Genomic DNA, 12,218 nt, shown 5'->3' on the forward strand with positions numbered 1-12,218 from the left:
ACAGCTATAAAAATATTAATAAATGGGAGATACTATTACGAAGGGGTCAACACAAAATTGTACCATCAGAAAAAGGGACATCACCCAATCTATTTTCGCCTATAATTTGAATCCTATTTTATTATAAATTAATTTCGTCCTTAACTTCCTTATTAATTTTATAAGAAATTCTTTCTGGAATATTTTATTTTGTAAAAAAGAAATAAATTGAAACGATATATTATGCAGATGTTTTTCAAGAAACACGTTTAAATTTTTTGAGAAGTAATGATTACATTCATGGTTCCCGTTTACTTTTTTGTCGTTTATATTTTGGTGTTTATTTATGATATGGAGGACAAAAGGTATATGCAATTACTAAAACACAAATCTAAAACCGCTGGGCTGAGATGGCCAATATTTTAACAATTTTCATTATGGTTAGAACGCGTGCATCTTAATGGATGATTGCGGGTTCAAACACAGGCAAGCACCACTATATATATGTGCTTAATTTGTATTTATAATTCATCTCGTGCTCGGCGGTGAAGGAAAACACCGTGAGGAAACCTGCATGTGTCTAATTTCATAGAAATTCTGCCACATGTGCATTCCACCAACCCGCATTGGAACAGCGTGGTGGAATATGTTCCAAACCCTCTCCTTAATGGAAGAGGAGGCCTGCTGTAGTGCTGAGATACAGCAGTGGGAAATGTAAAGGCTGTTACTTTACTTTACTACTTAAATCTACAACCAAACGAATAATAATATTTAACTAAACTATTTTTAAAACTTGTTCTTTACAGATCAGCGATTTTGACACTGGAAAAATATCAATAATTTATGTTAAACAGATTTTTTAATTAATCAAAAAAATATACATTATCGATGAAGGTTTTTTTTTATTACTCTAATGTCAAGGTTCCAGAGTGTAGTCAAATGCATACTAATAGTTCTAGTCTGTGGATACGGTAAAACCACAAATAACATTTAAAGAATTTTCGAATTACGAATTATTTAAAATTTTATTATTGATTAATAATAGTTTATACGTAAATAGGCAAAGACTAAACAGTTCAGTAATTTGGATGTTTGTGAATCAATATTTTTTTCTATGGGAATAAGACTAAAAACTCAAGGAGTTTTCTCAAACGCACCAAGGTTACGGAACCGATATAAATATTTGGCAATAAAAGTAGAAAAATCAATTTTCGGTGTAATCCATAGAAGTTTTCATCAATTTTTAATAATGAATATATTATAATATGGTCGAATTTAACTGCTAGGTTAGCACTAGTATTAACTAATTTATAATAACAATAAATGATGAATTAATATTTAAGATATAAGATATTAATTTATTTTTAATCATTATTTTATATCCAATTGTAAGTCCCGTCAAACTCAGTCCAGCCGTTCCAAAGATTAGCCGGAACAAAGGGTCAGAAAATTTTAAATAATGTTATTGTTATTGTTATATGTACCGTGCATACATATATATGCTTTTTAGTAAAAACCGCTTATTTTAATATTACAAACAAATACTCCAATTTTACTATATACATAGATGCGTGAACAAATAAACTACATTTTTATTTAAAAAGTCTTATTAAATCAATACAAGAAGATCACTCATCGAAATATATAAAATATTTGTATTATCAAAATTTCACAAATTTCAAACTGCCATTTTGTTAACAAGCAAAAATTTGTTTGTGCAAACATTTTTCGGCTATAGCAGAAGTGGTTTAACATTATGTAATGTTCTTGTTCTATGAATCATATCTTTCTGCTATAGGTCTGGTATAATAAAACAATTTGTTACGTTCGGTAAATCTTATTCAAATCTTTGTGTCAACAATGTTATTGTAGACTTTTAAATTAGTCGCAATATTCCACGTTTTTAATCTTCGGCCTAATCTCCTATAGAAATTTCAATAGATCCACTGAGTCATATGGAGTCATATTATAATAACGAATCATTCAAAAGTACGGTTTTGAGTAGTTAGCCGGAGTAGAAGAGCTTGTTTGACGCGGCACTGTATTAACTCAACACAAAATAATCATAAAAAATGACAATATTATTTAAGTAGGTACAAGAATTATATTCGATTTAGTAATAAATATGTAGATGTGGATAAATATATAAACATATAATATAAAAATATATAAAAAAATATTATTTCTCAAGTAACGGAGCGAAACTAAACAAAAGTCGTAGTCAAGTATATATAGATGATACAAATATTAATAAAAAAGTCAATTTATAATCTTTAATAGATTATAAAATGACTTTTTTACACAAATGATATAAAATAAAACATTAGAATAATATAATCTTGCTCTTTTTATATATTCTTAGTTAGTATCTTAACTATTTATAATATTTCAGTTTTCGCTAAATATGTCGAAACACGGCTTCATCTCAAACAACAACATTAAGCGGAGAAAATACATTCGTACTTTCGAGAAAATACTTTTTCTAACGGCGTAAAAAAATAAACAATTGAATTTACTGGCGCAACATATTTACAATATACTTTAACTTGTCATATAATTATTTATTCTTTATTCGGGAAACAAACAATACAATATTACAAAATAATTACTAAATAACTCAAACCACTACGTTTCCACTAACAGCCAGTATAAATAAGAATCAAAGTGGAAAAAAACAATGAACAATTTATGTATTAAGTAAATGATAATTATTGATCACTAAAACTTCAATAAAGTACTTGTTAATTTTGTTCAATAAAAAATCCTTTGCGTTGCAAGTTGGTAGCAGATGATTGTCTTACTATTTTTTTTAAGTAAACAAGTGGAGCCATGAGGTGAAGGTGTGAATAGATATTTACAGTTTCTTATCAATAAATAAAAAACATATACGATTTATTTTCCTAGAATGTTATGTTTAGTTAAATAAACAAAACTATTGGCATAATAATTTAGAAAATCCGTATAAACGGGAACCATGAATGTAATCATTACTTCTCAAAAATTTTAAACGTGTTTTTTGAAAAACATCTGCATAATATATCGTTTCAATTTATTTCTTTTTTACAAAATAAAATATTCCAGAAAGAATTTCTTATAAAATTAATAAGGAAGTTAAGGACGAAATTAATTTATAATAAAATAGGATTCAAATTATAGGCGAAAATAGATTGGGTGATGTCCCTTTTTCTGATGGTACAATTTTGTGTTGACCCCTTCGTAATAGTATCTCCCATTTATTAATATTTTTATAGCTGTGTTATTGTATGAAATGTCAATGAGCCACTGCAACTGTGCCTAAACACAAAGGACATAGGATTTTTGATCACGTTTTCCATCGTGTAAGGAATGATGTTTATAGTGCTAGTGTGTTGTCCAATTCATTTGTCTTCGTAAGATAAAAGTTCTTTCTGGTCCAGTGACGTCATATGACGTGTATTTAATATCCATCGACAAAAATATTTAGAAATTGTGTACAAAAAACACCAGTTAAACGTAAAACAGGACAGTTTTCAGCATATGTACAATGCTAACTAAATCTTTGTAATATTATTATTGCGAAGGATTTAATGGAAAGATGTTTGTTATGTCGTCAGAACGGGAGAACAGATTTCGACAAATTTTGGTAATGAGTTAGACTATGGGCTGGAATAGCATATAGTTTTTATCCTAAAATTTATCTAACATTTTAGTAAAACCTCCTAAAACCTTTAACAGACGGGCAAAGCCGCGGGTACCAACTAGTGCGTTATAATTGCTTGCAAGAGTGATAAATTGATCTTAATCATTAATATATGTAACATACATACAAAATGAATTATAACATATAGAGTACGCGGAATCAATATTACTGAGCTGAACGTTTAATTTTACTTCCTGTCGACAATCCTTGCAGATCCGTTAAACTGGTTTATAGGAAAAGTTAATATTTTTGATTTTAATAAATATTATTTTGTTTTTATTTCTTATTTTTTAAGTTACGATGTTTACAATTAAATTTAAATAAATAAAAAAACCTGATCTTGAAAAAACGATATACCCGTGAGCTTTTTGACTTTGGATGAGTGAATGAATGAATTTTGTTTTGAGAATTCAAACGATTTATAATTTTGAATATTACGTAAATTAAATATTTTGACTTGAAGTGTATTTTTTGTAAGGTTTAAAGCCACGATGTAGTTAAAGCGATTTACATAGCTTATATATTGAAGACATGAGATATGAAAGTGTTGATTTTAATCAACTTTGGGATGGTACTGCGCCTAGTATCATCATATAAAAAACGGATTAAGTCCAGATGTAACCCGTATATTTATATAAAAGAAACCTGCATACTTTGGAGACTGATATATGCATATACTACAGTTGCACGGTGACTATTAGATTAGTCTTTTATTCTTATACAAATACTTTTACCGTGGGAGTACTCCAACGGGTACTTATTATCTTTTAAAATTAATTAATGTAATTTGTTAATTAAATTATAATGCAATTGATTTTAATTTAGATGAGCCGTTGCTCGTTTTTAGTACAATTAAAACACAAATCTTTTCTTTAATTAATATTAAAACATTCAAAGCCCGAACATAAACAGTAGCAGAGCTATTGAACGTACATATTAATTATGATAATACATTTAATTCAGAATATTTTTTTTTATAAAATATTGTAAGAAGGTATTATAATGAATGCGCGTATTATAATTTCTAATAAATAATATTGGCTTATATTTTATTACGAATATTAAAACTGGTGCATTTGGTGCGTCATTAAATTCGGTTCGTAGCCAAAAAACAATCCTAAAAAAAGACAAAGGTTTGCCTAAATATTCTAAGTATAACATGGATCTTGTTGATGTCGTGTAAACTGGTTGTGTCGTTTTAAACAACTTATTTTCGTTTTTTTTTAGTAAAATTTATGCTAAGACTCGATTCTCGATTCACTCGTTGCAATTCTTATTTTTAGTATGTTGTTAATCTAAAATATATATTTATTACTTATATTCAGTTACATACATATATTATTGTTAATAAGTATGACTAAACTTATTACAGGTACTAAATAGTTTTGATGACTAAAAGCAATATAATTCTAAACTTTTAACAAGTGCTTTTTCCACCTTATAAGACAATTTATTTATCCTAAATAGATATCTCATATACAATTTGACGCATTAGACTTTACAATTTCTTCCTTATTATTATTCATGATTTATGACGTGCAGATCACCGTAACGGATATTACTATTGAAATGTCAGTTAGTTTTAAAATTTAGTTTAAAAACGCTAATGAAATTCAAACGTACTTGAGGCCTTTCTTTCATCGCAGATCAGCGGCGAACTGTTTGGTTTCTGCAACAACTCCTCCAGCTCAGGTAGTGCGTTCATATTGTTAGCACTTTAAAAACAGTTCCGTATAAACAACTTAATTTTTATCGTAGCTTACACCTCTTTAACTACACAGTGTCATATGAAACTAGTTGCAAGCACAGAACAGGCCGCGTCGTCGCATCGGAAGCTCATGACTTCGAACTGAATTTCGATAAGAGGGTAGACTCCTTTAGTACTGGGTGACTTAATTTGACAGGAATGGTTGACAGTTGACACGAGGATATCAACAGAGAGCCGCGCGGCGACTGAGCTCGCAGACTGCGGTCAAGGGTACTCATACCTCACGGAACGCTAGCCTAAGCAAGACCGACACTGTTGCCTTCATTTTGAACATAACCAACTGTAATTGTTCTTATCTCAAGGCTCAACTTATGTAGTCCTCATTTGAAAGAAAATCAAAACATTGATTCGCTAAATTGTTATTCGATAAGCGGAAACAAGTTTATTCGTAATACCTACGATCAAATAGTTGTGTCTAGTCAATTATTATAATATGTTTATTGATCAATTTGTAAAGCGAAACCATTATTTAAGACTTGTTATTATAAACACACATGCCACGAGGAAATTAAAATATTTAGAGAACAAGTATTTTTACATCTTCATTTCATAAAAAAATATTAAATCAATACCATAAGTAAAAGATTCTGGTGATTGTTACTAAAATTCCCATTTAATTTTTATCATGTTATATAATAAAATGTTCAGGTTGAAACATTTTTGACGAGTCTCGTGTATTTGACACAAGATAGAAAATACACTCATTTATTTTATACGCCAGTTTGAAACACCTCTTTTATGCAAAGCTTTTAATGAAATTTATGAGTTTAACTAAAAAATGCTAGTCTGGATGACCCTCCACATGGCTTAAAGGTGAGCTTCAATGCATTATTTTTTATAAATAAATTCATTAAATCTAGGCTGTAATACGATTAACAAGCTTGCAGTTTCACTAAGTGGTGCCGTTTAACTGTTTCCTGATCCCGCCCCGTGCTTTACTCCACTCGTAGCTCGACTCTCTTTAAGCCAGGCCTAATTATCCATTAGGCGATTTAAGCGTCGCGTACCGGTCTTTGGCTATTCAAAATTTCTTAATAAAGGTTTAGAAAAATGATGCAGTTCTTCACGCCGAATATTCCAATAAATTGGTAATCTTCAGAAAAACATATCATAACTATGAATAAAATTACGCTTTGGTTGAAAGTAATGTTTAGGAAACTAAAATAAGGTAAAGCTGTCCGTGTCCTGTCTTCGGGTTTTCTAATGGGATGAAGTTAACAGTTCCGTTCCAAACATAACACTGGTAGGAAGGTATTAATGACAAATGATAGAATAATTAATATGGGTGGTGTTCAAATATTGATTGTAATCTTGAATATAATAAATTTGATGCTTTTACATTAAATATATTGTATTTATTCAGATAAATTTAAGTTGCTACGTACTAGCAACTATTTTCGGTGACTTTAAAGGTGATATATTCTTACGAGTAATGGGTACAATCCATACGTTGTAAATGTAAATGTAATTTATGAAGCGTAAAATGTATTAACCGAATTGATATTTTCTTTCATAACATCATAATCAATTAACTTAATAATAAGCTATGAGGAATATCATTGTATCACAAATCGTATCCAAGCTGTTTCTTTTTATACAAATATATTTACAGCGATTTAATTACATAATGTGTTTCAAATATGAAATCCTTAAAAAATAAAATTGGCTTATTACTTTCTGGTGTATCCATAAGTCTGTATAATTAATCGCAAAACTAGACTATGTTGCACAGTACATACAGTCAAATAAAAAAATGTTGTCTTCCTGACTGTTTTCACGCCTAGCATTCTTAACGCAGTACGGTGCCAAATATTTTTTAATGCACAAGCATGTATATAAGTTCAGGTGAACTGTAACTCACACTCATAACCTGATATAACGTGAATCCAAATCAAAAACCGGAAAGATCACATCTGGACTTTTTACCATTTAGGTATGAATTACTGATTATGAATTGTGAAGAACAGACTATTTATTTTCCAAACCCATTCGTTTTTTGACAGAAAAACCAAATAATTTATGAGAGTGGAACCATTTATTTTATGGCATGTCAGGCTGCAGTCTTATAAATATGCTACTAAACCAATGAGACAGTAGAAAACAAAGAATATAAGACGAACGATAAGAATAGTTAACGTATAACTCATTCTTACGTTTATACGAATTAACGCCTTCATATTTTCCATGATTATAAAATATCTGTCACATATAATGATAACTATTAGGTGGTGGTTATTATTAAATTACGCGGTATGCATTGAATGCAACATCGTAATCGATTTGAACAACAGACGACTTGCGGTTGTTTGTAGTCACTTAATAACTTGTTGTTCACTGCACGAGTATTGAGTAAACTATTTTAAAATACTTAACACCTACGTCGTAATTATGCAAGTAGTTCTGAACTCTGTTTTGTATAGCGGGAAGGTTTTGGCAGAAAGGAGTATTGGAAGTTTGTTGATATACATGAGTAATCATTAGGAAATTAATTTAACGTCTAGTTTAGTAAGAAGGTGGAGGTTTATATGGTTTACGTTTAATTTTTTTTTAAATCCCTATACGATTGACATACTCGGTCCCATTTGTTTTTAATGTTCAAGATGTTTTATATTATATCACAACTGTGTTGCTTAAAGATTTGGGCAAAACTATATTTTTTATCGATGTCTGTTCTGATGTCTTATTACGCCTAATAAAATAAGGTACTCAGAACTTCGCTTACTTCCTCATTAGTTACAATTATTTGGCCCATTCTTGCATTATCATATGTACGTAAAAATGAATTATATGTATGAATAATTATATTTAAAAATATGGTAATGATATGTACTTAACATTAATTAAGATCAATAACTAAATAAAAAAAAAAACGAAATACCAAAAAGTACCTACGTCTAAGTAGGCAAACATGTTTGATAAAATTGTCTTCCTAAATGTAATAGATGACCTTCAAATGGATCTTGAATACTTTAAACCTGTAAATTTTACAAAATGATAACTAAATCATGAAATAATGTTAATTGGTACTTAAATCAATACAACAAAATGATCTTACTAACGGAGCTATTGGGTTATACAGCTACAGCCTATTCTAGTCGAAGAACGAATTAACATAAACAAAGCCTTAGATTTACTTGTTCTATGCGATTTGGTAATAGCTAAGTTATATTCTGCGCTACTAACATTTCTTGATTAATAGATATTAATGTAAAATAAAACACTATTTCAAATAACCACTTTTATCCACTTTAATTTTTTCGAAAATCCATAATTTATGTCATAGACTATACAAGGTCTCGACCAATAATATCGTATCAATTCGATGTCAAATGATAGATATTTATTCGGTTCTGGTTCTCTTTAAGTTGGAATTGACTAAAGCAGGAAAATATTTCAAGCTGGATATTAAAATTGCATTATCATAAAATTAATAGTATTTCGTTAAATTCAATTATATCAACCAAATAATTTGTGATCTTCACAAATTAAATCCAATAACTAATTTAGAAAGGCAATCTGTTTGTTTATTAATTTACAACACAGACTTGCTTATTATATAGATCAGATATATAATATTAAGTATATCTAGAATAATCTTTGTCTTCACAAGGACTTTCCAAATGTGTTATTCGTAGATGACGTATTGATATCATATCAGCCCTATATCCGTTTTATTAAATAAGAAATCGAAAAAAGATACGAGGATTTTGAAATTATGAAAATATTAAATTAATTTATTATTTTATTAAGTTAAATAAAATACCTCACGTTTAACAATTGAATTAAGAATCATGGCTATTGTGGTTGTAGTTCATGTTCCTTAGAAGGTTCCCGTTGGAAGAAATAGAACGTATTGTAGGTACATGTACGAAATAGGTAGGTATATCCCTTTCGCACTTAGATGAGACGTGTTTAAATTTTGCACTATTTTACTTTATGGGTTTATTAGATCCCAGGGTCATTAAAATAATAAAAATAAATATAATATTTTCGTTCTTGTCAGGTCTATCACATCACGTAATACGAATTCACAGGTCAATAGCCGAAATAATACGAGGCCAAATTTAGCTTAAAAAATTAAAAAGTTTATGTATGTTAAAAGAAAATAAATGTATTTTAATTTGTAAGAAAAAAATAACACCTTATTTGCCGTTGCATATTCCTATAAACCGGTTTTATTTTGCGCCTAAATGGTCGAATGAAGGTATTTTAGTAAGTATTTAGTATAAGTACCAACTTATGGTTTATTGTTCCTTATGGCTACTTGGTATGTTATGGTAAAAGCAACCAAAATAATTATTTATGTTAGCATATATTTCACGATTTCACGAATATATAATAATTGTGGAGGTAACTGTTTGCATTTTAATTACTATTTTTTATATTTCATCGACTTTCGATCAATTTACCTCTCGATGAAAGACGTGTAATGGAACCAAGACCATTTGAAAGGTACTGTACCATAGATATGGCCAAAAAATAGGTGAGTTCCGACCACAGACATTACTTGGTATATTTAATATTTAAACAAGTAGTTTTGGAATGCGGACCAAAATACGATAAAACAACTTTCGGTTCTATTTCGTTATGTGGGATATTTGAATATAAGATGCCTACGGCATTATAAATATTATATTTGACTAGAGTTCGCCCACGGCTTCACTCACGTTTTCGGGGGTTGGTTGTCAAGATGATGATGTTATATGTATTTATTTATACACTCAATATCGTTATAAATAACATGTCATGTGTTATTCCAATATATAAGCTACATTATTGTAAATTTTTATTAAAATCCAATGAGTAGTTTATGCATGAAAAAGTAACATAAATCCATACTTAAACTTCGCCTTTAATATATTAGTAAGGATTGAATTGAACAATGATTTTAAAGTCAACATTGTGGTTATACAGAGGGATATGAAACTTCCATTACCTACTCAATAACACATTTACAGACGTGCAAGAAAAATTGGGCTTACGTACAGTAGGTAATATTCATATTAATAAATCCGTTTTTTATTTCATAGATTAAAAGAAAATGAATTATACCAATATCATTGATTACATATTAATAGAGATTTTTAGAACGAGAACACGACGCTTCTTTAAATAAATGCTATGAAATAGTTTAGTTGCGACGTTGGTTCCCTGGAAGAGATCGCTATATGGCCAAGAGGTCGCCATAATTTAACGTCTTTTTTATTTACGCTGGATCCATGTTGTATTTATTTATTTTCTTAGCAACGAATAGGATAGATAAATAGATAGATAAAGAGAGATAAATAGAAAAGTTATATAGATTGTGAATAAAAATACTTTTTCATCTACCTACTTTCGACTTTTAACCAGGAATAAACAATCGGTTAAAGTACAATGTAATTATAAGATATGATAATATTACTGTTTAAGTTATCTTTACCAAGACTCTCCAAGTTATACTACGTCTTAAATCGACTCACTGTATTTGTGGGATTTCCCTTACTTTAAGTAACGACTTCTATAATATATTTAATTTAATTCCTCGAATAAAACACAGATAAAGTGTTCTAATAAAAATATTTGAACTCACACACATTTAGCTTATTTATGCGACTTTATTTAACGGAAAAGTACGAACATTTATAATCTAAACTTCATGTGGGAAAAGTAATGAAAATAAAAAACATCTGCCTATTTTAATTGCAATGGTAAAAAAGATAAACGAAACTAGAAACGAGATTTTAGGTAAATTGTAAGTATTTGTACTACTAAGATTGAAGTATTGTGCACTACTAAGAGTTTATGATTAATATATCTTAATTTTTAATACAACGCAATTCCACTTATAATAACTACTTTTTATCACTTTATTTTTACTTCCCAAAATTCCTATGAAATTTTCGTTGACGTTCAATATTTTATATTTTTTCACATTTTATAGTAAATGTCATACATTAATTAACCTAAAGCGACTAATGAATTTTTCCTGATATACTTGGTATAAAGCAGACATGGATATTATAAATGAAAATCAGCAGCTCACGTGCACTTTCAGTTACCTGTCTATCAAACATTCCCCGCATATAGTTACACCGAAGTAAAGTAAATTAGACTAAACCTAGTTAATAATTGAGTACATTCGGAATGTATTTATAGTCAATTGTTGTAAGTGAGAAAATCCCAGAACGTTTCTCAATAAGAAATATTTAAAAAAAAAAAATCGAAAACCATAACATAAGGGAGTCACCACTTGCGTGACTCTTCTGTATTATTATCACAACAAGTCTTTAGTCTAGTATGCTCTAATACGTATAAGCACCTTCAGGGACAGTAGGTACGATAGATACAATACTTATGTGCTAGCTACTAATCGTTATGACGTCTTTATGCGTCTACTGTCCCAGAGCGTGTTAATTAATGTAAGAGTATCCGGCATAGAGATCTAATCAAAGACAATTAATACTTTTTACAAGACATATTCTTAACATTTTCTTGGTTGAAACTATGAAAATATTTTTCTACTAAAAATTCTGAATGCATATAAGCGGTCGTGGGAATTGTAAAACTCGATTTCAAAAGATAAAATAAGATTAACCGACGACAGCGGCAAAATAGTTTTTCTGATATAAAGTAAAATTAATACTTAAAACCGCAGATGTATGCTAAAAATATAACTTTTATTATGATCTATAGATTACTGATCTTGGAACTAGCGATGAAGATTGTTTTCCATTTGATAAATACTTTTTTAAACTACAAGATTGTGTAATATTGTAACAGCGTTCATTTAAATTATATCAATGTATTATC

At 29.2% G+C, this 12,218-nt stretch overlaps 1 protein-coding gene across 1 annotated transcript in view; it reads right to left on the bottom strand.

Moving 5' to 3' along the window:
* The window catches only part of LOC124543573 (organic cation transporter protein-like), a 61,054-nt gene extending 55,420 nt beyond the window's left edge, over nucleotides 1-5,634 (bottom strand). The window contains exon 1 of the mRNA XM_047121810.1: nucleotides 5,282-5,634. Within this exon, the coding sequence (XP_046977766.1) occupies nucleotides 5,282-5,363 (82 nt within the window). The 5' untranslated portion in view covers nucleotides 5,364-5,634. The remainder of the gene's footprint in view (nucleotides 1-5,281) is intronic.
* Between the last annotated feature and the right edge of the window lie 6,584 nt (nucleotides 5,635-12,218).

This window comes from Vanessa cardui, chromosome 3 (genome assembly GCF_905220365.1).
Source record: "Vanessa cardui chromosome 3, ilVanCard2.1, whole genome shotgun sequence".
NCBI lineage: Eukaryota > Metazoa > Arthropoda > Insecta > Lepidoptera > Nymphalidae > Vanessa > Vanessa cardui.